Source organism: Corvus brachyrhynchos, unplaced genomic scaffold, assembly GCF_000691975.1.
Source record: "Corvus brachyrhynchos isolate BGI_N302 unplaced genomic scaffold, ASM69197v1 scaffold21, whole genome shotgun sequence".
Lineage (NCBI taxonomy): Eukaryota > Metazoa > Chordata > Aves > Passeriformes > Corvidae > Corvus > Corvus brachyrhynchos.
The window spans coordinates 6,302,051-6,329,140 of record NW_008236924.1 but is presented as its reverse complement, the minus strand read 5'-3'; the positions used below and the strand labels follow the sequence as shown (position 1 = coordinate 6,329,140).

The window sequence follows — 27,090 nt, the reverse complement described above, 5'->3', positions numbered from 1 at the left end:
GGAGTTGATGGAGGTAGGAATGTTGCCCCTGCTCTCTCTCCGAGCTGTTCAGGGTGTGAGGAGCAGCTGCAGCCTCCCCCTTGCCCAGGATTTCCACTTTTAGTTCCCAGTTCAGCAATTCCAACTCAACCCCTTGTCAGGGGGTGACAGGGACACCCAAAACCAGGACCCATCAACTGGAGAGCTCCCTTCAGCCCCTCAACAGCCACTGGGTGCTGACAGGAGATAAACTGGGGCTTTATTCAGGAAGAGTTCTACAAAACCTGAAAGAACTAAAAGCTTTTGCATCTTTTTATTGAGTTCATAGCAGAAGAAAGCAGCAGCTTTCCTGCCTTTTGGCCTGGGAGTGCTCAGAGATGGCTCAGGAACTCCAGTGTGGGGAAAAATGGGATCCTAAACTGGGGAAGGGTTTCCAGGTGCCAGGTCCAGAATGAAAATGCTCTCCTTGGCTTCAGCACTCCCGAAGTTGGGTGGGAATGAGTCAGAGTCTGCCGTGTGTGGGCTGCCTGCTCCCAAAGCAGCGCGTGGCTGGAGCTGCTCCCTGCTTTTCATCCGTGCTGGGAATGAGGTGGACACGATCTGGACCCCATTAGCTGGTTCTGTGTACGTTGTTAAGTCAGGCTGACACAAATAAATGCCTCCTCTTGCTGAGCAGAGCCAGCTGGGAGTGAATTCCATCTTGAAAACCACAATCCTGGGCTGAGATCAGCTCCAGGCCAAAGATATCTGTTAGTAATCCCTGAATTGAGAGGTATTTAGAGATGCAAAAGCAGCTAACAGACTATTGCTGATTATTCACAGAGCTCTGATTCCAGTAGGGGACAGAAGGAGCAGATGAGGTAAAATCAAAGCCATGTTGAGGTGTGCTGAATCAGAGGCAAGGTGAGCATCATTTACCTCTCAGCTCTGGCTCATGTGCAGGTTTTCAGTGACACATTCCCGGTGTCCATCCTCCCTGAAGTGTCCTTTGGTAGAACAGACACCCCAAGAGGAGCATTGCTTGACACCAAGGGGAGCCTTGGTTCTCATTTCTCACCTGAATCTGTTTGGATGGCTCTGATCCCATGAGCAGCTCCACAGGGATCCTCCAGCCTGGGAATCCTCCAGGTAAGGGGCCAGGACAAGGTGGGGGCTCCTGGACTGCAAATCAATCATGATGGGAACGAATGAAGCTGAACAGAGCAGAATCTCTGTGAGCACGAGCAGGGGGACAGTCAGGACCAGGGCAGGGACTGTCCCCTGTGCTGGCACTGCTGAGGGACCTCGAGGGCTGTGTCCAGTTCTGGGTCCTCAGTGTGGGAGGGACCTGGAGGGGCTGGAGCGTGTCCAGGGCAGGGAATGGGGCTGGGAAAGGGGCTGGAGAATTCCTGAGGGAGCTGGGAAAGGGGCTCAGCCTGGAGCAAATGTCCACCCTGAGCCTGCCCTGGCCCAGCCTGAGGCCGTTCCCTCTCCTCCTGTCCCTGTTCCCTGCGAGCAGAGCCCGAATCCCCCCGGCTGCCCCCTCCTGTCAGGGAGTTGTAGGAAAAGCAAAGAGGGGCAGCTTCCCCCTCCCTGTTACAGCTCCTGGAGCATCCTGTGGGGCAGCTGAGAAGTGGAACCTGGTGCCACCCTGGGATTTGAGTGCAAACAGCGCCAGAAATGAGCCCGAGCTGAGTTCAGTGCCATGTCCAGAGAGGAGCTTTTATTTTAGGAACAGCCACTGCACCACACATCACTGAGCACAGGCAAGGACTGGCACCACCAGCCAAGATGGGCAATGGGGAAGCTGAACTGGGAGGCCACAGGAGCAGCCAAGGAAATCCAGAGTGGGGCCTTTCCATGAGACACCTTCTTCTTTTCCAGGGCAATCCTGCCACTGCCAATGGCACGGTGGCATTGCTGGGCTCACAGCAGCTTTGCTGGATTCTTGGTTTAGCCAGCAGGAGCTGCCAGGTGGTTCCTGACAGGTTTGCTGAGCCCAAGGAGGAGTTAGAGGGGACACAAAACATGGACATTTCGTGTTTGGAATTCCATCCAGTTGGAAGGGGAGCCCTTTCCCAGCGAGAGCTGTTGACCATTTTGGCTGGTGAGCCACTGCTCCCACTGACAGAGCCTTGGGAACGCTGCCCCTGGGGAAGTCAGGAGTTCCTTTTAAATTCAGAAGAGATCTTTTCCTAATGCACATAAGAATAAAGGAGAAAACAACGCCTGAAGGACAACGGCAGAACCAAAGAGCCCCTTCCTGTGGCTTCCCCGTGCTGCTGGTTCCATCTCACGCCAGGAAATGTCACACCAAGATTTCAGTGCCGTTTAATGGGGACAGAGAAAAGGTTTTTTTTAGGATTTCTTTACGAAATTTGGCACTTGAGGTGAAACCAAGCCAAGCTGTTTTGCAGCCTCGTGTGCCCAAATCCCAACAAAACCCTGGTGGGCACTTCCACACAGGGGGAGGATCACAGGACTGAAGCAACCCTGGATGGATTTTTTTCCAAACTTTCAATAATGGCTTTTTTTCACTCACTGCTCTGGTGAGTAAAAGAGTGAAGTTAAATGAATATTTTTAGGAAACAAAGCCCTGTAAAAACAGGTCATTGCCAAACAGGTCCCGATGATGAACCAGGAGCACCTTCCACCACCAACACCAATAATTTGTGTCTTTCCAACTGCCAGCAATTTTCTGCCTTGGTCTTCCAATCGGGGCTGTTTCTGCCCAGTGCCCTTTGGAATCCTAAAGGAGAAGGATGTGAAGCTCTATCAGTGACTTTGGTGTGGAAGAAGGATTTAAAGAAGTTAGACACCATGGCCAGGAAGCCACTTCTTCTTCTCATGCACAACATTTCTCCTACCGAGCAACATTTTTGTTTGTTCCAAGCAGGATTTGTCTGTTTACAGTAAATACCTGTCACATAGCAACAGAAATATTACTAAATAATAATACACAGGATGTTAAGCTCCTTGATCTAGAAGCTTTTAATGAAAAAAACACGTGTTCCTGATAAAAAATAATAAATAATGTCAGCTTTTCTTTGTACATTAAAAATATCTGTACATGGTTACACGCTGTACCAAAGCACAGTTTTATTTTCTAGGCTCAGGGTGGCATTGCTGGGGTAGATCTTCACCTAAGAAGGGTCGAGGCTCGTGGTCTTGATCCTGCATGAAAATCCTTTTCTCAAATTCGTGGAGTTGAGAGCCTTGCCCACCCTTCCCATGCAAAGGGGGAAGCAGCTCACGAGGAACGTGGCAACATCGACATGCAGGGAGCAGCTGAGGACAGAGATCTTTGCAAAGGGTGACAGTGGGAAGTCTGGAGAACTTCCTGCCTCAACTGGAAGAGACCAGCAACAAATAGAAAAATAAAGGTGGCGAAGGTAAGTAGAAGTCTCTCTTCCAAGCGGAGCTAGAAAAGGGTTTAGATGGTTTGTTTTCCAAGATGGCACTTAGTGATCCATTGCAGACTGGCTCTGCCTCTGGGCAAGCTTCCTGCTGGCTCAGAATGCCCAAAGTTTGCTCAGGGGAAGGATGGGGACAGCACTGGGCTCCAGGGCCACATGCCATCCATTGGGAATGGCAGAGCACAGCCGTGGCTCTGAGCTGGGATGTCCCTGCAGGTCCCACTCCACACCCCTGGAATCCTCCTTGGCCAGGAAACACAACCAAAGCATTCCCAGAGCTCTGCAGGGCTGGGGGAAGCAGTAACTGGTGCTGGCCTCCCCCCAGGGGTGGAACCAAAGGGCAGCAAACATTTCCTCTCGTTTTCCTGGAGAAAACCTGGAGCTGCTCCTCCCCTGACAGTGTCTGGTCTCCGGGCAGGACCTGGCAGGGATGGAGCAGCTCAGTCCCATCCTGCTGGGCTTCAGCCACACCTGGTGACCTCCAGGACAGGGGGATGAGCTGAGCAGAGGGCAGCTGGGAAGGAGCAGCTGGAAAGGAGCAGCAGGAGTCCCGGCACGGGGTGGTTTGGAGCTGTTCTGTGTCCTGACTTTGCCAGGAATTCCCCATTCCTGGAGCAGGGCTCTGGCACGGCCGAGCTCCAGCTGCTCCTGCAGGGACAGGGACAGCAGTCCTGACCCTGCCCACGCTCCCACCCAGCTCCATGGCTGGACATTCCTGGGAATTCACTGCAGGAGGCACCATGATAACGCAGATGGAGGATTTTTCCAGTCCTGCTGCCCGAGAATCCTTGGGATATCCTACAAGACCTTTGTTCTTCCAGCTGGACTGTTCCTCTTCTGGGCCCAGGACTAGAAACAGGACTCTTGGGATTCAGGGTCGGTGTGGATGGGAAGCTTCTCTTGCTCCTGGTGGTGCCCATTGTGTAAAACCGTGTACCTGGGAGGGGGAACACAAAGGTTTGTCAGTGCCAGATCAAACGCCAAACGTAGGGAAAATAGCATCTTGCAAACCCCAAAGTATATTTAAGAGAGTGATTCTTCCAGATATCCAGATCCCACATTAAGAAGTGTGAATCCCTGCTTTGTTCTGTGACAGGGAATGAAATCCCTGAAAACCAAGAACCGGCTGGGTTTCAGGTGGCTGAGGTGAACTGCACTGCCTGAGTGTGCTTGGCCTGGCGGATGCTCCTGCAGGAATTTCCCAGGCTGGATGCTGGTCCCAGCAGGGCCAGGTCCCTGAATGTGCAGATATTTCCCTCAAACATCCCTCGGAACTCCAGCACTTTAAACAAGGACCAGGAATTTTAACCATGTGCTCCCAATGAGTTACAGACTGGATGTCAGCAAACAAGGAAAGACATTTTGCACCTCACACTGAACAGACTCCAACGAGACAGCCACAAAGTGAAAACAGAGCTGGAATTCGATGGACCAAGTCAGACAGGGACACTGTGGGACACAATCCACCCGGGAGACCTCGGGAATGCCAAAGGCTCTGCCACGGATGGGACACAGAGAGGAAAACCCCTGCTCCGTCCCGGGGCAGACACTTGGAGCAGCTCCGGAGCAGCTCAGGACGATGGACAGGGACTGGAATATCCAAGGATCCAAACCTTCCTCCGTGTTCTGCAGCCGTCCCGGAGCGGAGCAAGAGCAGCAAGAGCAGGCGGTGCCGACTGTGAGAGGTTCATTAAGCTAAAGAGGAGTCATTAGGGTGTCCCGGGATGTCTGTGGCACAAAGTGTCTGTCTGAAGCCTCTGGCAGTGAGCTCAACACTTCCAGCTGTTTACCCTGTGGGGAAAGAGGACTGGTAGGACAGGAGGAAAGAGCATTCCTGGCACAGGGAGTGACAGCTCCTGGCTCGCTCAGGTACCGGCACATCATTCCTAAAAATATTCCCAACACCTCCAGAAACCTGTTAAGGGAGTCCTCTGCTCCCAGGCTTTTGTCTTCCATGGGGTTTTTCCATACCCTGCAGCTTCTCCCTTCACAGATGTAAGTTCAGAGCCGCCTGCCGGCTGCAGGGGACCGATTTAGTGCTGGAGAAAAGCTGGGATTTTACAGCCCTGCTTTTGTTCTCACCCCTTGGTGCCTTCACGGATCTCTGTCTGAAAATGCACTTCATTTTCCAGGTGTGGGCACCTGTGGGGAGCAAGCGTCAGGGCAAAGGCTCAGCTGCACCTGGAATTCAGCTGCTTCCCCTGCAGGATCACACCTGGTGTGCCTCAGCTCCCACCCCGGGCACTTGCCAAGGATTTATCCTACAAAGCAAGGAGGAAACGGCCCTGGAACCCTCCCTGTGTGGGCTGAAGGCTTCAAGAGAAAGGAGCCAGGTAGGTCTGAGAAATGAACACATCTGAGGGAGCCGGGCTATGTGTGCAGGAAAATAAAACACGGAAAGGGTTAAATGCATTAAGTAAATTATCTAGAGCAAATTAATTGCTCCGTTTTCCTGCCTCTGATGAGCTCCTCCCATGGGATTTGTGCTCACAGAGAGTCCCGGGCTGGCCCTGCCCTCTGCATCCTCCCGCAGTGGGCACAGCGTTGCTGTCACTTCCCCTGGAGCCTCCCAGATCCCAACCACCCCCCACAATAAACCCCAATAATGGGAAGGCACTGCGCCCCTGGCACCTGCTGCAAACCCTCCCCGTGGCCCTTTAGTTGTGGGATGGCCAATTTGGGGCCGACTGCTGGGCACGTCCCGCTGTTCCTGGCAGCCCAAGGGACTCTGTAAGTACAGCTTGGACCAGCTCTCAGCACAGGAGGGGAGCTCTGGGGGTTTGCCCTCCACAGGCTCACGAGCAGAACAAGGAGCTCCAGATATCTGGGAATTTGGCAAATCCCAGGGAGAAGACTCCAAGGGGACGCAGTGGCTGCAATGCTCCCACTTTCACTCCCTGCAGAGCCGTCCCCGACACCAACCTGGGCAATTCATGAGGAGAGCAAAGCCCACAAATGGCTGGGCTTTGGTTTCCCCACCTGGAATGAAAACCAGCCACCAGTTCCCAGAGCCTGAGGTCCTGCTCAGTCCTCTCCTGATGAGCAAACCTTGGGATCAGCCCTGACCTCTCAGAGACAGGAATTGTGAGGGTTTGGATCATGTTGATCATAAATAACAAAGCAATGAAGGGAAAGCAAAGCCAGCCTGGCCAAGCCACAGCTGAATCCGGCTGGGTGGAGGATTTGTGTGGCTGCACCTCCTGCATTTTCCACCTTCCCAAACCCACCCGAGGTGTGCAGCTGCCGTTGCTCTCTGTTCCATAATCTTTTCCCAGTTTACAGCTGGTTTCATTAATTATTGCTTCCATTTTGGGACCGGCAGGAGCTGGTTCCTGCTGTCCTGACATTCCCTGGACACTCAGGGGAGCTTCTGCAGCTGGGCTTTGTGCAGGGAGGGACGAGAGCTGCTACTCTGGGCTCCCCAGCACTTTTGCCACGAAATCCATCCCCTTCTGCTCGAAAAAGGAAGGACAATAGGCAGAGAAGAGGTTTTTCTGCAGAAATAGGGAGGGGTGGGGGTATTTTTGGTGTATCTGGCACTGCCAGGGTACCTCAGGTCTCGCTGGGTGCACAAATGGCTCAGGAAGCTGAGACGTGCTGCACAAAAAGCTGCTAAGCACCGCCTTCCATCGTATTTACAAATCTCTTTGTAATTTTTGTACTATAAATGCAAAATTGTCACTGACAGAGTTTCTAAAGGCCCCCCTGAGAATGCAGGAACAGAAGAGAAAATGCAGGTATTGGGTTCACTGAGATGCTGCTGCTCTGAGCTGTTCACTTCGTTTGCTTCTCTCATTCTCCAAACTTCTTCAGCTTCGGATATTTTCCCCGTTTCTGATCTGGAGCAAGCCTGCAACTCCTCGTGAGATAAAAAAGAAGAGAAAAGTGGGAAAGAACAGGCTCCAAGGGGTGTTCCAAGCCTTTTGCTGCTTATATCAGGGGCCTGATCTCCCCACTGCAGTATTGGCAATTGGGACAGTGAACACTCACTGCCTGGGTCTTCTTTTGCTCCTGTTCCAGTTGCTGCAGCCCAGCTCGAAATGAAACACTTCAAAACACATTTCTTCCTTCATGTGCAACCAGAAACTCCCCCCAGGAACCGGCCACCATCCCACCTGGAAGAGATTTCCAGGGAAAAGGCAAGTAGGTGATGAGGGCTCCCATTGCATCACAAATCTTTTGTTCTTTGCAGGAGCACCCAGGACAGATTTGCTGGGACCAGAGGAAAACAAGACGGAATTATGTAAAATGGGATGAACTGGGAAGATTTGTGCTTGGCTTGAGCAGAATCCCATTTTCCATAGTGACTTTTTATACCATTTTTATCCTCAACCAGCTAAAACAGGGGAATGTAGAAGAGGTTTTGAGGTAAAAGTTGGCTGGAGACACATTTGAAATGGAACTGAGCCCCCAAATTGAATGAAGGATTTCACCTTCTCTAAGGTTTGACAGTGGTGCTGCTCCCCTGTTCATCTTTCCCTGTGTTTTCCTTTCTCTCCCAAAGCCATTTCCCTCTGGAATATTTGCAGCAGCCCAGCTGGAACTTCACCCTCGGTGTTGTGTCCATTCCTCAAGGCTCTGCTGCTTTCAGATGGACTTCCAAGAGCAAGAACAAATCCCTCTGATCTCCGAGGGGGATGGTGGTGAACAATCACTTGGCAGAGGTGATTTTAATGAACACTTCACTGAAATCGGCCTTGCACCATCTGCTCGGTTCCAGAATTACAAATTCTGAGTTAGAAAACAACAGAATTCACAAACCACTCCGAAAGTGAGGGGAAGAGAGAGCAGCTTAAGATGATTTTTGTGAGTTATCCCAGCCCAAGATGGATCTGCTCTGCTCCATCCTTGTGTCAGGAACAGGTGGAAAAGAGTCTCTTTTTTAATTCTGTGGTTTATGGCAGCCACAAACCCCCAGAAACCAATCCCTGGAAGTGCAGGATGGGTCTGGGTGGCACCAGCAATTCCCCAGGTTGGAAGCACCAGGAAAGATCCCCACAGATGAAATTCCAGTGGGCCAGGAATACAATCTGAGGAAGGTGTCCTCGTGTTGTCTCCCTGGAAAGGTACTTTTGACATTCTTGGAAAACTGGGGGATGCTGGGAAACAGAGAATTGAGAAGAGTGTGACATAAAATCTGAGAATCCATGGAATTCCCTATTTTAATCTGTGATGTTTTTCCTCTTTGGAAGAGTGGGAAGGCTTTGAAAGAGCAAAATCCTTCAATCTGAACCACACCAAATGTCAGAGTGAACTGGGAGCAAAATGCATTGTTCCATTTCCATCTTCTGCTGAACAAAAAATGAATGCACAGAGGCCAAATTAAATGGAATTTCACAAAACATTTGCTTTTAATGCAGCTGCATAGGAAACTTCCACAAATGAGAGAGGGGTTGTCCCTCTGTCAGCATTCCCAGATTCACAGACTCCACAAAATTAGAAGCTTCCCAGTGACTCTGTAAGCTCTGGGCTGAATTTGTCCTGTTCCCACCACTGCAGTGAAGTTCTGCACTCGGCCATCAGCAGAAAACCCTTAGGGCAGGGTGAGAATAAATTGAATTATCCCATTACAGCCCAGTAGTGGAAACCCAGATCTTGGGAAAACGTTTGGATTGCTGAATTATTTACACGGCTCTGACAGAAATGTTGATTTTAAAGTCCTTTGTAGTCAAATCTAAGCACAAATCTCTCTCTGTCTCATGACAAGTGTTTATTTTCCCACTCCTGAGCAGTTAAGCTGATTCTCTTCATTATCTTTAAATCAAATAATGCTGGTCCGGCCCTGGGAGCTGAACTAAACCCTCATCATTCTTTACTAAATTTCAAGCAGAGGTTTTATAAAACATCTGTCTCCAGCCCACTTCTCCCAGCCCCCAGTGCATTTTGTAGGATTTCTGCAGAAATACAGATTTAAAATTAGCACTTCTTGAGTAAGCAAAGCCCTTAAATGAGAGAAACGTAAAAAAAAAAAGAGAAAAAAGAGATTTTTTTTTTGTTTGTCTCTGACAAGTCACAGGAAACAAAGAAAGCATCTCCTACTATGTTTGTGTCTCTCCTTTTTTTTCCCATTGTTCCATCATCCCTCCTTTTTTCTGGCAAACCAGGACTAAACCCCCTCCAGTCCCTTTATTTTTGTGTTTGCAGGAGCTGTGGATCTTTTTCAGGGAGGATGTTTAGAAGTGCAGCCAAATAACAACCTGAAATAGGATCTTGAGGTGAGATGTCCAAACCCTTCAGCATCTCGTTTCCTTTTGGTTTTCTCCGGCTGGATTGGACCCAGATTTTGTTTCCCTGGGACTGCAGGTGCTCATTTCCATCCTCCTTTTTAACCTTTTTTATTGCCAGGCTCTATTAATGAATTTCTCTTCCCAATCCCCCTCACCTCCATTGCTGAATTGGACCATTTTCCCCTTTTCCCACTCTCCTGCCTTCAGCTGCTTCACCTGGATAATGTTTATCATTTTCCCTGTTTTCCACTGCAGGATGTCCTGCTCAACTTTAGCTAAAAACCTTGGAATTTGGGTATTATGAGCACGAGCTGGTGAGGGAAGACAACGGATCCACACAGCAACCGAGAGGATGGGGATGGTGCAGAGCTGCTGAATTCTTCCACTACAGATCTGTGACATTTTAATGTTGTAGAAATTGATGTTTCCACAACAGAAGCCGCAATTTGGGCACCAAAAGGACAGAAATGAAGCAGATTTTAAAATCAACGAGGAGCTCCTTGTTTGCAGTGAGTGAAACCCATTTGCTAATTATAAACCAGGGTAAACAAGTAAGCAAAGGAGAGCAGCCACTCAGGGGGATGTGGGGAAGGGGAGCCCTTTCCCCTTTTCCTCCCATTAACTCCCTATTTCCATTTCTCTCCCGTTAATGTTCAGCTTGGCACTCCATTAGAGGCTCTAATTAGCTTCAGATTTTGGCCTCCAGTTCGTTTTTGCACTGTAATTAATGCAACAGTCATGAGAGGCCCAAATCTGATAATGAGGAGAGCACTTGGAAGCGCTCAGACACGTCAGAACCACAGAGCAGCCCATTAAGAGCCGCTCACAGCCACCCCCAGATGGGATGGCTCAGAATGGGCTGCTGGGTTTAAGCGTCTCAATTAATGAAACACAAGCAGGATCAATTAATAATATTCAAATGGAAGATAACGATGATTTAAAATTTTTTTTTAATGGAGGTCTCACCACTGGCATAATTAAATCTTTCATCTGCTGGGGGATAAACCCACATTTGTTAAAGCTGTGAGGTGAAACAGTGGCAAAGCTCGGAGCTGTTTCTTTGTTCAGTGGAGTTTGTCAGGTTTCAAACACGTGCCGCAGTGGGAGAATCCCAGAATTCCAGGTTGCAAAATCCCTCCCAGCCCATCGAGTCCAGCCTGTGCCCGATGCCCACCTTGTCCCCAGCCCAGAGCACTGAGTGCCACCTCCGGGAATTTCTTGGACACCTCCAGGGATGGGGATCCAAACCTCCCTTCCAATACCGAATAACCCTCTCAATCCAGGAACGGGTGGCTTTTCTGCACTGAAATATCCCGTGGAAAATGGAATTACAGCTTGTGGAAACCGGGCAAAAACCTCCCCATCCTTCCCTGCTTTGTGTGTGAACAGCAGAGCTTTTTGTTTTGGTGTCAAAACCAGATTTCCTCCCAAGCACCATGTGTAGAGAACAAAAGTCTGGCACATGCTCGCTGCTCGTGTCCCTCCTTTGGGTCCCTTTCTGAGGAGCAAATGCCACCATCCCCCTCACAGCAGCTGGGGCTCCCACATGTCCCCTCCCACCCTCCCGGCTGAGGGAAGAGTTCTGCTCCCCAGGGAATGGCTCATCCAGCCTTTCCTGCCTCTCGTCCGTGCAAATCCTGCGGGTTTGTGTTCTGGGAATTTCTGTACAGCCCCAAGGTGGTGTGGAAGCTGTGCTTACCTTGAGGTACCTAATTTAAGGGCTGGGAATTGTATTTTCTTGTAAGGGAGTAATGACATAAAAATCAAATAAGAAAATAGCAGTTAAATAACAGTTACTTTAAAAACTGTTACATTTAATAACAAAAAAAAATTTTAAAATTAATAATAAATATCCCTGTGGTACCTTTAACATCTCAACTAGGACCTGTTGTAGTTAAGTTGTAGTAAGTCTTACTAACTTAAAGTTTATCTGGTGCCTTTCCTCAGCTCTCCATCGTGGGAAGGAAAGCTCAGAGAGCAAACACCAGGTTCCACCACGTTGTGTTCAGTGTGAGCTTCTTCTCCCTTTTCCTTCTTTATCCAGATTTTCCAATTAATATTTCTATGATGTGATTGAAGTAGCACATTCCTGGCTCTGGACTTTCTCTCCTCCAACCCACTGGGTGTGAATTTGTAAAGCTCTATCCGTGCTATTGTGAACAATATTAAGTAATTGTGAGCTGTGCTCCCCACTCCTCATCTTCTGTGAGCCTTTTATCAGGATTAAATGTCACACCACAGATGGGGACATTGGCAGTGGGTGCTCAATTTGAACAAAATCTCCAGATTCTCCCTCAAAAGCCTTGGTTTGATCAGTGCAGGCTGGGATTTCAGACCCCCTGTGCTCCCTCTATTCACCCACCAGCAAAATTAATTCCCTGCCTCACTTTCCTGGACTTTCTCGTCATTTTTAGCTGTTCAAAGATGCCAAGCCAAGGAGCACATATTGCCTGTGGCGGTGTTCCTTCCCCTGTTCCTCAGGAAGGATGATGCTCCCCTTGCTCATCCCCTTCCCTGCCAAGAGCTCTCTCCCAGCAGGGTCAGATCCTCTTCAGGAGGGGGGGACAGGAGCTGCTGCTTCATTTGGCTGTGATTCAGAGGCTGCTCAGTCCCCACTTTGTGTCACTGTGTCCCCAGACATCCTGTGCTGGTGCTGTTATCCCACCTCAGCCTCTCCAGGATCTGAGGATCTGTCCAGGGATGCCACGTGCTGCTCCCTCTGGGATTTCAGGGATCCTCTGAACTTCTCTGTGAACAAAGACCTGAAGGAAACCCTTTTTTCTCTGAGCATCCTAACGAGCAGAGCCTCAAATATCCTGAAGGTGCCCAAAAGAAAAGTGTTAAGCTCAACATTTGAATAAATAATGTCCAAGGGTCAGGAGAGGCAGAAATCTGAATATTTGCACAGCTCCTATTTGTGGGGAGGAGGAGGGGAACCCAAAAATAAGGGATGATAATCAAGAAGATATTTATTTATTCTCTGATGGATTTGGGGTATTTTTACTCACAGTAAAACCAGCTCTCAGCAAATCCCTTCGAGCTCATTCCTTAGAGAAATTCCCTGTGGATTGGGACATGACGTGAAGAGTTCCACTGATCAATGAATTGATTTTGATCACAGGAGGAGGTAACCAAGGCCATCAAAACCCCTGTGTGTGTAAACCCTTTATTTCCACATGCCTGCTGTTAACACCAGGTTATTTCTGTTATTTTGTGCTTTCTTCTGGTCCTTCTGCAGATCTGAGCGTCTTTCAGGGCCACCTCTGAGGCCCTACCTGTCCATTTCTTTATATATTGTTATCAAATTTGAAGTGCAGAGCAAACAAATAAGTTCAAACTTCGGAAGGTTGTGCCCTCCCTTGGCTGCCCCTGGGCCTGTCCATTTGCTGCTGCAGAGGAGATGCCACAGCCCATAAATCTCTGCCCCAGTCCCTGCTTTGGTAAATAAAATCTGCTCAGATTTATGTTTGTTCCTCCTTGAGGAAAAGCACAGCAGTGCTACAGGTGGCAAACAGAACAGAAAATTGCTTTTCAGCCATCAGGTTTCCACTGCAGCTGAGTTCAGTTTGGGCTCTCCTACAACAGCCCCCGGTGTCACAAAATAAACCCAGTTTTGCACCACACTTCCTTGTGTTACATTGAGGGAACCAATGATGTCCTCAAGTGGCTTCAAACTGAGAGTGGGTTTAGACTGGATATTGGGAAGGAATTCCTGGCTGTGAGGGTGGGGAGGCCCTGGAATGGAATTCCCAGAGAAGCTGTGGCTGCCCCTGGATCCCTGGAAGTGTCCAAGGCCAGGCTGGCCAGGGTTTGGAGTATGCTGGGATCGTGGAAGGTGGTTTAGGGTTGAAACTGGATGAGGTTTAAGGTCCCTTCAACCCAGGCCATTCTCTAATTCCATAATTCTAAGGAATGAAGATCACCCTGCTCTGGCTGCTGCCTCAGAGAGGAAGTGAAGGAACTCTTGGGTTTATTTTGGCAGAGCTCTAACCCTGACCTACCGAGCCTGCAGAAATCCAGGCCTTCACTCCTCCCAGTTCCACAGGGATCCCTGTGTTTGGCCAGGAGAATGGGGCTGTTCCAGGGGCTAACCCCAACCCCTTTAAATAAACCTGGCTGGGGAAGCTGCTTCAGAAAAACAATTTATGAACCCAGCATCTCACACCCCTTTGCTGAGCCAGTTGTGAATTGCTCCCTTTCATCCTCTCCAGCTGTAAATCATGTTGCTTAATTAATCTTAATTAACTGCTGTGGGCATCTCTGGAGCTCAGTTCTCTCTTTATTTAATTACACTAACACACCATGTAATGCTCTCTGTTCAATGGGATGTTTTGCACCAGAGTTTAATCCAGAAGCTGAAAGAATTAATTAGTTCTTAGAACATCTCCAGAGGGGTGGCCAAGCAAACTGGGTTTGTCACAAATGCCTGGACTCTTCAGTGACCAGAATCCATCCCTGACATTGCACGCCTTGAGCCACAAACACATTTCCTTTTGCTGGGGCTCTCAGATCCCTGAGGGATCTCCTGGAGCAGGAATCAGACCCATGGGAGACATAGCTCTGGGATTTGTCAAGAGTTTACAGCTTGTTCTTTTTCCAAAAGCTTCATCCCCTGTGCCCTGGCCCCTCTCTGCATCCCCATGGCCTGAGCCAGCCCCCAAAAGGGATCAGCTGCCCCTGGAATAGGAATTCCAGCAGGAAAAGCATCTCCCTGTTTGCCAGGGCTTCATGGGAACAGGGCATTCCCTTCCCCAACACCTGCCTGGTACCTCAGCACATCCACACTGATTTCATTGCCCAGCAAAGCCTGGAGCTGCTGGGCCTCCTCCTCTCCTCTGCCAAAAAGAAGCTGGGATGGCAAAATATGGAACATTGCAGGAAAACTCTTGGAGCAAGGACAAAGGGGAGCAAAGGCAGGGACTGTCCTGTGACCCTGGAGCTCCCAGAGCTCCTGATGCTCCTGCTCTGCTTGGCAGCTCGGCTTGTGATGATTTTGTCACCAGGATGTTCCCTCTAGCTGTGATTCCTTCAGGAACACACCTGCAGGGCAGCACAGAGAGCTCCACCACCCCAAAGATGGGCTGTTTAAGGGGAGCACATTCTCCCCACCCAAACACAACCAGTCGAAGTCACTGTAAAAGCACAATTCTTCCCACAGACAGACAAGCAGAGCCTGACTGGTTTGCTCCTAACATCTCCATGAACTTTCTGCTTCTTCTTGGCCCAAGCAGGGAGGTCTGGATGCATCAGCAATGTCTGCAGGGATCTGTGGGCTGGGAGAGCGTGGTGGTTGTTGGAGACTCAAGTACTGAGGGCAAACTTTGATCCATCCTTCAGGAATCAGCTTCATCCCAATGGAGGGAAGTTCCAGGTGGGTCAGGGCCCTCCCAAGCCCAGCTGCTGGCAGTCCAGTACTTATGGCAGTACCATTCCAAGAGCTATGACAATGACACTGTTTATAGCTCTGGAAATGGCGCTGCCATCGGCACCACGGCGGCGGCTCCGTCCCCTCCCTGCTCCTCCTGGTGCTCCAGCGGCCTCGGGTGGAAGGAATGAGGATGGAGGAGCAGCTTCGGCTCAGAAAGCCCTGAAATCTTAAGGAAAAGGTCCCGGTGAGGGTGTCTGGAGAAGCCTTCAGAGGTGCTGGCTCCAGTCTCCTGCAGCTGGAATGTGCCCTTGGAATACAGAGCACACACACTGCGCTCTCTGTTTCCTCTTTGACCCTGGGGTTTAGCTGGGAAAAAAGGGAAAGCCTCCCTCTCCTGATTGCTCCCACAGCAGGTTCTCTCTCCTTCCCTTTGGATTCAAGCCAGAAATGCTGCACAGCCCTGGAGTTCATTTCTCCTGGAGAAAAGCACGTGGAATTCACAGGGCACGCACCAGCTGAGCAAACTGCCCCAAATCCACTTCCCAGTGAATCCTGGAGTCACGCTGGCAATGAAGCCCTGGTCATCCTTACTGCCCTTTCCAGCTGGAAGCCTGTTCCAGGCTGGGTATTTCCATTGGTTCTTTGACAGCATTCCTCAAACCTGAAGGATTTATGCTTTGGAAAATTGGGCAGCCTCTGGTTTCTGCTGCTGAAACCTCTTTCCAGGACATCTGTTGTACCACTACAGCCATAACTCCCACCAGGGATCATCCTTATCACACCAACGAGTTGTTAATGGAGGAAAAAAGACAAAAAGGAGCTTTTCCTTCTCCTTCCAGGGACATCCTGCAGCCTCCAAGGACGATTGTGGGGAAAGGTTTGAGTTACAAGCTGAAATCACTTTTTCTGATGCCTGAGGTGTTTCAATCAGCTGTGCTCCCACAACAGGCACTGACAACTTCTCTCTCAGTGCTTCTAAGCCTCAAAAAAACCCCAGCACCATCTCCAATAACTTTTCTGCAGCCTCGCCGAGGATCTCATCAATAACAACTGTGACAAAATCAGCTGGGGGACATAATCAAGGACAAAGAGAGAAGCAGAAGAACAAGAAGCAGTTTTATCACCCCACTTCTGTCTCTAGACCAGGGAAAATTGGCCCAGAGCATGGAAGGTGTACCCAGGGCAGGTTTTTCCAGTGCATTTTGCTTTTTTTTTTTTTGTTCTTGCTCCTTGTTGCTTTTTGAATCTGAGCAACTTTTGCTGCTGCCCTGACCTAGAGGGAGGTATTTGTCCCTTTGACCAGGGAGGTGTAAAATCCTACCAGACCAGCTGGGTAAGGTTTTGTGACTCTTTTGCACAGATATGATGGAAAATCAAGATTTTCCTCTCTGTGCCCAGCAGGACGAGGGGAGAGGTGTCATGTCCAAGGGTCACAAACCCTGTGGAGTTTGGCAGCAGCTCAGCTTGGGTTGTTCCAAGCAGAGGCAACACCTTCACTGGAGAGCAGAGAGAGCAGCACGCCCACCAAATCACAGTGGCAGCCTCTCTCCAGTGGAGCTTTTTGGGACAATTGTGGCCAGGATGGATCACAACAAAGGGATGGACACAGGGATGCTTCCACAGGGATGAGAGCAGACAAACACTCACACTCACATGAGGACATTTCACAGACACCTGACCCAAAGGACTGAGGGAACAACAGCCAGGTACAGCTGAAATTTAGACCTTTGAGTGCTCAGTGAAGCCTTAGATCCCTAAATGTGAAGAATCCTGAAGCGTTCCAGGTTGAACAGGGCTTGGAGCAGCCTGGGATAGTGGAAGGTGTCCCTGGCAGGGGGGGCAATAGATGGGCTTTAAGGTCCCTTCCAACCCAACCCATTCCATGAGTCTCTATTTCCTCTGTTTCCTGGGAGGGATGGTGCCAGCTCTCCCTCAGAGGCTGGGTTTTCTGCAGGGCAGCTCCAGGGAGCAGGCTGCAGCCTGAGCACAGCTCTGCCTCCCCGTGTGCCCAGCACGCCCGGGAGACCCGGCCGTGGAAGCTTCCAGATGGAGGGAACAGAAACTGCCTTGAGCTCTGCTGGGTAAAGCAACTGCTGCAATCTGCTGCCTCCCTGAAATCTGTGTCCTAATGAGGAATAAACAAAAGCACTGAAGGGAAAAAGGAGAGGGAACCCCCTACCTGCCACTAATCTGTCGGGATAATTGCAGCTTTTGTGGGAGCTGGGCAGTCTGGCCAGGATTTGGGGCTGCAGGAGAAGGGATGGGTACAGTGGGATGCTGGAGCTGTTCTGGGAGTGTGGTACTGAAGGCAGAGATGCGCCCCCTGTGTCCTATCAGTCCTTGTGTCATCCCACTTCCCAGACGGGGAGGCTGGGACCACCAGGATTTTCTCAGCCCTGGGATGAGCCCTGCCCCTTTTCCCTGCCATCTTTCCTGAAACATCTTGAGCAGGAAGGCAATTCCACACTAATTCCATTTTTCTGGAGCTGCACGTCTGGAAGTGCCTGGCTCTGGGGCATTCCCATGGTGGCAGGAACCCCGCTGGAACCTCTGAGGGAAGGGGAAGCCTCAGAGCTGTCAGGTTTAATGGACTTAAGACAGGTCCAGTCTGGCCTTGGACACTTCCAGGGATCCAGGGGCAGCCACAGCTTCTCTGGGCACCCTGTGCCAGGGCCTGCCCACCCTCACAGGGAGGAATTTTTCCTGGTATCTAAACCCCCTCTCTGTATCCTGCTTTTCTATGTGTGGTGCCCACTGAGGAGACCCTGCAGTGCTGCACCCTGGTCCCTGGAGTGAGAACAACCATCCCAAAGGGGAAAATCCCTGTTATCCACATCATCCTGCAGCCAGGAGCCCACTCCCAACATCCTGTGAGACATCCCCAATCCCCTGGGGCTGCTGCCTCCACCCCACAAGTGTTAAGCCATAAATAAAGGAGGGTTTCAATTCTGTGGCAATGAACAGTGACCAGACCGAGCTGCAGTAATAAAAGAAGGGACTTACAGAGCATGGTCATGGCTAGACAGGAGCTGGTCTGCTGCAGAGGAGCAGGAGGAGCTTGGAGACAGCAGAACAGCCACTTTTAGTGCAGGAAGGAGCAAAGACAGACACAGTGAGGGAGTTAAGGGGGAAAAAGGAGAAAACACAGCGATGGTTAATCGGGAAACAGCCCCACAGCAAACACTGAGCAGTCAGTGGCATCAGTCAGAGCTACAGCTCCAAACCTCCCACTAAAAAGAGCCTGGTTTTAGAGTTAGAACCACATGAGCCATCAGGTGGAGTCCTCCTTTCCATAAACCATTTTGGGAACCATTCTGCTTTCCAAGAAAACCCTTTTCCTGTCTCGCCCATAGGGTTTTAGGCAGGAATTCTCTGCTGAGCCTGTTTTCCAAAACCTCTGCAGTATTGCTCTAGGAAGGGATTTGGGAGCTGGGTATTGCCTTCCTCCTGCTCATTCCATGAGTTCCATCCCTTTGGTCTGACTGAGGATTCTCTTTGGAGGAAGCCACGTCTGGCTCCTAAACCAAAGTCCAGGGAGCTGTAACTTGGCCACTTAATATGTCCCCATGGTAACTGCCATGCTCACTGCTAAAAAATCTGATTTCTGGAGGCAAAGCAGAGCTGCTGGAGTTCCCTGGCTGGTGATCCTGGAGTCTTTTGACAGTTCCCATGTGCTGGAAGTGTTGGGTTGGGTTTTTAAGTACAGATGGGAGAGCAATAGCTGAGCTCTCTGACTTCGTCTGCGGTGCAGGAGGACAGCAGTTACCACTTAATCTTTACTAAAGCTGGAACTATGCCTGGCTGCAAGGATGAGCTTTAAAATCCCCCTCTGTGGGCTGGGAATGAGGTGCTGCTGGTCTCTCACCAACCACCTGAAGTGCAACAGGGAATTGCTAGGGGTTCCTAAAGCACTGACCAGCTGGAACCCCTCCCTCATCCTGCACTTTTCTCCTGAGCCAACAAGAGCCTGGCACAGTGCACGTGGAAATGAAAATTTCCCTGTGTAGCAGCAATCCCGGGCTGGAATAAATCAAAATTCAGGTGTCTCCAATCCCTCAGAGTTAAACAGCTTTCCTTATGTGAGGAGAGGATAATGCACAACTGTCCCTGAAGGTAGCTGAGCCTGAAATAGGAGGTCGGAACACCCGTGTGTGCCCTGTGCTGCCAACAGCAGTGCCCACGAGGGAGGAGAGAGGGGCAGGGAACTCCAGGAGAGCCCAGCAGCCTGAGCTGCCCAACCGTTCACTGTGGGACAAGAAGAACCCCAAGGCGAGCAGACACAATTTTAAAGCCAAATCTGCCCAGGCAAACACACGTGAAGCCAAGCAGAGGGGAAAGAGGGTTTTAAGGGAATTAATTTAGCTTGCAGCTTATTTGAAAGGATTTTGTGGGCTTGTTTTAAAATGCATCAAGGACGAAGATCCTTTCAAGGACAGAAGAAGGAATGGTTTGTCACTGAGGGGCATCATTCCTTCCCCTGAGTTCCGGGAGCTGGTGTTTTACGGAGTTCTCTCACAGAACTGAACCACAGAATATCCTGAGCCGGAAGGGATCATCCAGACCCAACAACCCCACCCTGGGCATCCTTGGGAGTGCTGTCCAAACGCTCCTGACCCAACAACCCCAGCCTGGGCATCCCTGGCAGCGCTGTCCAAACGCTCCTGGAGCTCTGGCAGCCTCGGGGCCGTGCCCATTCCCTGGGGAGCCTGGGCAGTGCCCAGCACCCTCTGGGGAAAGAACCTTTCCCTGAGATCAATCCCAAATTCCCCTGACTCAGCTCCAGCCATTCCCTGGGTCCTGTCCCTGGCTCAGAAGAGCGATCACTGCTTGGTTTTCCTCACTCCCACTGAGGCTGAAGGGGGCTGTGCCCAAGGAGCTCCAGGGACGCCCAGGGGCTGCAGGAGGTGCTCCTGGGACACTCCTGCTGCATAAAGCATTCCCACCTTCCCCACTGCCAGCTCCAGAGCTGTGCTGGCTCCGTGGAACGCAGCTCTTTGAAGATCCCTTGGCAGCACTTGTGGAAGTGTCGCTCCTAATTGCTTTCCTGCCTGTGGAGCAGTTGCTTTGTGCAGTTCTTGTCTCGAGCGTTGGATCCAAGTGTTATGAAGTGCTTTCAGTGCTAATAAATACCAACCATGGTGCTGTAAAAGCCTGTCACAAAAGCAGCACAGGGCATGAATCTCCCTGAGTGCATTCATGTGCCTTTAATACGTCAGAGGAAGCTGGGACTGCTCCTGTGCACTGACAGATCCATCAGGGAGAAAGTCACTCATTTGCAACATTCATATGAGACATGAGCAGTTTCTTGATTCTTCTTTGCTTTTGTATTCGAGCTTGCCTGTTTGGCTCTGCTCTGTTTCGTGTGGCTTTGCAAAGTGACAAATTCATGTTGTTCCCTTCAATTCTTAAATAAATCTCCAAATATGTTGCACTTAAACTGTTGTTTATGTGTCTTTCCAGAGCTGGCTTCACTTCAGTGGCACCAAAAGCACTGCCAGGACTCAGAGCCTGGAAGACTTGGAGGTTAAAGGAATTGTGAGACTTTGTTTTGAGGGAGAAAAGGACTTCAGAGCAGGAAAATGCTCCTGTGTGGATGTCACATCGTTTGGGCTTAATAGCAAGGCAAAGTACAAAAAAAAAATGGGAAGGAGCTGCCCAGGAAGGTTTGGGGTCCCCAAGGAATTCCTGGATGTGGCACTCAGTGCTCTGGGCTGGGGACAAGGTGGGGATTTGGCACAGCCTGGACTCAATCCTGGAGGGCTTTTCCAGCCTCAGCGATTCCATGATAACACAAACACTTCACAGATAAAGCAAAAAGCTCTTTAGTGCCACGTGCTCTGCAGTTCCTGAAGTGTTTTGATGGATCAGTGGAGTGACACAAATTAACAGCCTCATTAACAACCCTTCTGCTAAACCTTCAGGAGCATCTCTGAAAGCCTGGCAGTGGCAGACACAATCTGCACTCCAGGGACATGACTGACTTTGAAACCACTGCCAGGGAAGGCTGAATGAAGCAAGATGGGAATTCTGGCTTCTGCGAGGGGAAACAGCACCAGAGAGAGGGAGGAAGTCAGGATGAACCTCAGCAATGCTCCCAGTCCCAGCCCAGTACTGCTGGAGCAAGGAGAAGTTGTACAGCCAAGCCTATCCCAAGGGCTGCTGTGCAAAACTCATTTCAGACCTGTGCCTGGAATGTGTCTGTGCCTTCTGGAATCCAGTTTAAAGGCAGCCCAGCAGAAGCCCATGGCAGGAGTCCCTGGGGAGTTCCCAAACTGCCTCCTAAATCTGGTTACCGGGGTTTTCAAATGCTGCTTCCTGTGATGGCTGCAACGGTCTGGCATGGGCACAGAGCAGAAAGATGAGTGCAGAAGTGAGGACTGGAAATCATCAGCTCATGCAGGAACAGCCCTAATCAGCTGGATTTAATGGGGATGGAGTATTTGCAGGGCAGGATGTAATTCCCACATTTCCAAAGCAGCAGTGCAGCTTTACTGGTGGTAAACCCAAACCAAGCCTGGCTCTGGATCAATTCCCAGGCCAGGTCACTGAGCAGCAGATGGTGGCAAGGATCACCTTTGCTATGTCAGATAAATCAAGCCAAACCCTCAAAGTGGCCATTTTTTCTGCTTTGAAATGGAAAGTTGAAGGTGGAAAGATGCTCAGAGCTGCCCAAGGGCTGGGATCACAGGTGGGTGAGCACTGCAGGCAACAGGAAAGATCCCAAAAGTGGCAAATTGGTAAAAAACAATCAAATCACAGCAGGTGTGCTGAAAGTCCTCAACACCTTCCTGGAAATTCCGAATTTCTGGCCAAAATATCTTGGGAATAACAAGGCTTTCTCTCCCACAGACACTCCAAAAGCCTCAAAAAGCAATTTTAACACAGCAAGAGGGAAGCTTTTCCACATTATGAGTTTACAATGGGGCGGTGCACACAGTGCAGGAATAAATTCTCCTCCAGCAATCAGAAAGGAAGAGAATTATTGAAAAGAAGAGGAACAAAGAAGCAAACCTAAAATGAAAATGCCCTTCCACAACTAGCTCTGAGTTGGAGATTCTGCTGCCCTGAGGAAGAACAGAACATGACAATAACTGCTGAGGTTTCTATAGAATTTCTAACCCTAAGGCACGAGGAGCTCTTTGCAAATGCTGATTTGCATTGCCTGGAAACACTTTGCTGATAAACCAAATTAATCTCTGGAGGGGAGAGAACCAGCCCAACACATTCAAAGGTCAGTTGAAACAGAAGGCGAGTAGGTGGAGAGCAAATTTCTATCCATAACAGAGTTTATTCAGGTACCAAAATTAGTTTTAAACCTTGTTTTGGACCTCTGGAATGAGGGGAGAGACCAGCAAAGGACTGGGAATTGGATCCAAGGTGTGATGCATTGTGAGGGACGTCTCTGTTTTCTCTAAATGCAGTTGTTTAGGTCGCACTCTGTTATTTAAGTGGGAAGTTTCCACCAGGTCTGGGCTTTGCCATGTGCCAGGGGGAGCTGCCAGGCGTTCCAGCTGCAGGGAATGCGGTGCTGTGGCCAGCAGGGCTCTGCTCTGGGCCAAGGATCCCTAATTCCAGCTGGAATCAGGAAGATCCTGCCCCACCACAACACGATGGCCATCATTACCCAAAGCACAATTAAAAGCAAAGATCAATTACACTTCAGTCGTTTCAAAGCTCAAGGTGCCCTTCAGAGCCTCGGCTCCCCCACCAGACACAAACTGAGGCAGGACTTCTGATCTTGAATCTTGTATTAGGCCAAATAACAAAACGGGGTTTAGCTTCACTCTAATCTCTTTTTCCAACATCCAGGCATATTGCAAGAGATGATCTTTTGAAAATTGAAGGAAACGGTGCTATTTTAAAACTCTAATCCCCTCTCCCCTTTGTAAGAAATAAGATAAATATCTTGATTTCACTCAGCACAGTTACAGGAAGCTTTTCTCTTGTCAGAAGCTCTCAGTTCCCTCTGGTGAGGTGTTTTTGGAGCTGGGACAAGGCTTCAGCAGTGTCCTGCTCTTTGGGGAGCAGGGTTTTGGGGAAGGAGGGTTCCTCTGACACGGGGGGACAATTTGGGCTTTGTGGAACATCCACATTCCTGGACCCGAGGGGTTCTCTGCTCCTGGATCCCGCAGCAGATCCCCAAATCTCCCCCACGCTCCCTGACTCAGCCCAAAGCTGCTGTTGGAGGGACCCCGATGGTCTCAGCTCCCTGTGCCCTGCTCAGGACCCCTCACAGCCCCCAGTCACAGGGGGTGTCCCACCAAAGGCTGGCACTGTGCAGGCTGGCACTGCTGCCAAGCTGTGAAACCACGCCAGGGAAGTTGGAACATAAGTTTGGTTGTAAATATTGGCAAAGCTGCATGAAAAAATTAAGAAAGCTCCTTCGAGAAATGACAAAACTCTTTTTTTAGTTATTACTGAGTCTAATCATCTCCTGTATTTTTAGAGAATCCCTTCCCAGGTTGGCAGCTAATGAAATTTAGGTGAAAACCAAATTACCTCTTGACTATTTAACAACATTAGCATTTACAGGCAGCAATCAGATCCCCGAGCTCAGGCTGTGGTCTGGAGCCACTTGTGCTGGCACAGGGAGCTGATCCCTGAACTGAAACCTCTGGAGTGGAAAACACATCTTGAGCAACCTCTGGCTGCCCTGCTCTGGGGCTGGGGCAAAACGAGTGAATTATCACTGAAATCACCATTTTTAAATGCTCATCATTTGCTGTGTTTCTCAAGCTTTTGCTCAGGAATTTCAAAAAAAAAAAAAAAAATTTAGTGGGAATGTGCTTTATCAGTGCCTTGGCAAGGGGGGAAGTTCTTCCCTGAGGGTGCCATGAATAAAGGAACTGCTGGAGAAGGGACAACACAGACCCCAAAGCTCTGCAGGTGCCACCAGCACAGAAACTCCACAGTTGCCTCCAAAATGCCTCCAAAAATGCCCTGTGAAAAATGCAGAAGCAGGGAGTGCTGGGGAATGAAGGGAAGGGCAGAGCAAGACCAAACGATCCACCTGGGGTTAAGGAACTTGTAGTGGAGAAGACAGAACCTGACAGAGCTCTGATTCATCTTGCAGGATCATTGAAATTCCCAGGCACTCCCAAATTTTAACCCTTTCCCAACCCCCAGCACCGAGGGTGTTGCTCTGCCACGGGAAGCTCTGTGGTCTCTGCATCTGTCTCAGTGCCCAGGGAAGGATAAGGAACAAGAGGAACAGGAGGAGATGTTTTACCTTTAAGCCCAGATCTGTGAGAGAAACCTGCCAGATCCACCAGGAGCAGCTCTGAGGAACAACCTCTGTGTTTCCTGAGCTAAGCCACAGCTGCAGCCCATGAAATCCCACCCTCACAGGTGGGATGGGATCACTGCTCCACCCCCGGGACCACCCTGTGCTGAGGGGGAATCCTGGCTGAGAGCCACCCACCACAAACCATTCCAAAAAAGCCATCACAAACCATTCTGTGGTTCCATGATTCTGTGATCACTCATCCTTTTGCTCCACAGCTCTGACCTCTTCCCTACAATCAGCAGGGATTTACTTTTATCCCAACAGATCCAGGAGCTGTTAAACCTCTGCAAACTGGAGCCCTGAGTAGCTGCACTCCAGTTCCAGTGGCAGCAGGGGACACTGGGGCTCGCTGCAGTGCCAGCCCCCAAGGTGCTTGTTTCTGGTTTTTCCCACTTTGTTTCTCTTGGCTCTTTCAAGAGAAAAATCAGGATGTGTTTTCCTCTGGAGAAATCCAATTGACATTTGGAGGAGACCTCTCTGTGCTGGAAAATGAGTGGTAAATAAACCTCTCACTAGAGCTTTCCCTGAAGGGACCAAAGCAGTGCTCTGAGCACTTCTGAGAGGAAATAGGAACACATCAGAGTGACCTCCCTGACCCAAATGCTCCAGGGTTTGTCTGCTCTAATCATTGCTCAAATATATTTCACCCAAAGTCGTCTCCTTTGCTGTGGCAAAATTTCACAACTTGTTTTGTCCAGGAATTCCAGCAATGCTGACCTGGCTCCCCATCCACTTGTGCTGTACAGGAGTTCAGTGATTCATGGAGGCAGGAGTTTGTTGGTTTGTGTTGAATAAATATCTGCTCATGGCAGAAGAAATGCAAACAATCTGTTTCAAGGGGAACATGGCATTTTTCAGATGATTTTGGCTTTTTTTTCTGGTGTTGCACAGAACCCTGAACACCCAGAAATCTCCATCTATTTACAGTTCATTATTGTGCTAATTTTTGTCACATTCAGCACAAGGTCTGTCCCTCCTGCCACTGCTGTCCCTGCCAGGGAGCAGCTGTAAAATCCCACAGGCACAACGTCCCCGTTTGCAGAAGCTCTTGGTCAGGAAGAAGCAACTTTGAGGTTGGAAAAGGAGGGTCTGATCCAGGTGCAGTCCCTATGGAGCTCCTCAGTGGGGTCGGGAGCAGCCAGCCTGACAGGAAGGTTTCAGTATTTCACTGCTGGACACAGCCCCTTGTATGTCAAAGGCAGAAAAAACTCTATCTATGCCTTGGGAGAACCTGCCTAAGTAACTTTCTCTTCCATCCAGGCTGGATCCAACCTTTTTGGCATTAAAGAGCAAAGCACTGAAGAAATAAAAATTCCTCACCTGAGATGAACTATCCACAAACTAAAATTGGTTGGGTTTGCTTTAATGCCAACCCCTCTGTCACCACCATCAGGGCATATTCTGCACCAGGGACAGAAGTCACACTTCTTATCAGTCCCAAAGCTGAAGAAAACACACAGTAATTGCTCTGTGAAGGGCTGGTGTGCAGAGCTGCATCCCCCCAGCACCTGGAGAGAGGAGGGGATGCAGCAGTGGGAAGTGGGAACTGGAGAGATTGGAAAGGCAGGAGATAATCTGAACAGAGCAAAACAGGATTTATAACAAACAGAAGTGGACAAGGGCTGCTCTGTCCCTCCTCCCACCTCAGCACAGGAGCATCTGGATGTCCCTGAGAGAAAAAGGCTGAGCCTGGCATGGTGCCACACATCCATCACATGCCCAGGGCTCTGGGACGGGGCACCATGGCCACCAAACAGATTTTAATCAGCAGAAAATAAATATGGTGTGATGCCCTTCATGGCTTAGAAAGCCTGAGGGGTCTGACTCAAGCCCTGCCTCACCTCCCATCCATTTCATGGCTCAGGACTCTTTCCAAAGCTTCAGAGATCACTGCAGAAGGGAGACTGGGGCAAGATCAGAGCCAGCTGGGAAGTGCTTTGGGTCTGGTTTAGTGTCTGGGTGGATCCAGCTCTGAACACTGACACAACCACCAAGTCCTTGTCTGTGTGTGGAGACTCAGGCACACACCTACCAAAACCACCAGATCTAGACAAAATCTCTGGACAGCTGCACAGAAACACCTCTGGTTCTGTCCAGAGCCTGCAGCTTGTTTTTTGGGAATTACCTGTACTTCCCTCCCTTCCTCCTGCTGTGCCTCCCACCTCTGGCTCAGTGTCCCATCCCCCTGAGTCCCCCAAATCCCTCTGTTGTTCCCCTCAGACCAAACAACACCAAAATTCACGCACAATTTCTGCATTCTCCCAGCTTTTGCTGAGCACACCTCTGGAGAAACTGCACATTCCAGCACGTTCCTGCTCCCTACAAACCCAGGCTGTCCGAGCACCCTCAGGATTTCTTTCGCCCCATCGCTTCCTATGCATTTAACCCAGGGAGATGTCGCAAAACGAACTCAATCCCACACAAATTCCTCCTGCTGCTGGCTGTGGGCAGCACTCACCTCAGCACGTGCGTGGAGCCGTTGATGGTGGTGGTGGAGCAGGGCACGGTCTGGCCCAGGATGGAAGGCCTTCGGTAGCGCTCATCACCGCAGCACAGGATGATGAGGAAGGCACGTCTGAAGGCCTTGTTGAGGAAGGCATAGAGGAAAGGGTTCAAGCCCGAGTTGATGTAGCCCAGCCACAGGAAGGCCGTCCACAGCTTGCCGGGCACCGTGTAGTTTATGAAGGGATCCACGATGTTGGTGACGAAGAACGGGGCCCAGCAGAGGCAGAAGCAGCCCATGATGATGCACAGGGTCTTGGCAGCTTTGGTCTCGGTTTTCATGCGGTGGGTGCTGTGCTGGTCAGGGGGGTGCTGCCGTGGCTCCTGGGGGTG

The 27,090-nt window shown here is 50.1% G+C and overlaps 1 protein-coding gene across 1 annotated transcript in view; it reads right to left on the bottom strand.

The window, feature by feature from the left end:
* Positions 1-1,652: 1,652 nt before the first annotated feature.
* HTR4 (5-hydroxytryptamine receptor 4) overlaps positions 1,653-27,090 on the bottom strand; it is a 57,890-nt gene continuing 32,452 nt past the window's right edge. Inside the window, exons 7-8 of the mRNA XM_017728061.1 lie at positions 26,714-27,090; positions 1,653-4,311 (exon numbers count right to left, since the gene is read on the bottom strand). Coding sequence (XP_017583550.1) covers positions 4,224-4,311; positions 26,714-27,090 — 465 coding nt within the window. The 3' untranslated portion in view covers positions 1,653-4,223. The remainder of the gene's footprint in view (positions 4,312-26,713) is intronic.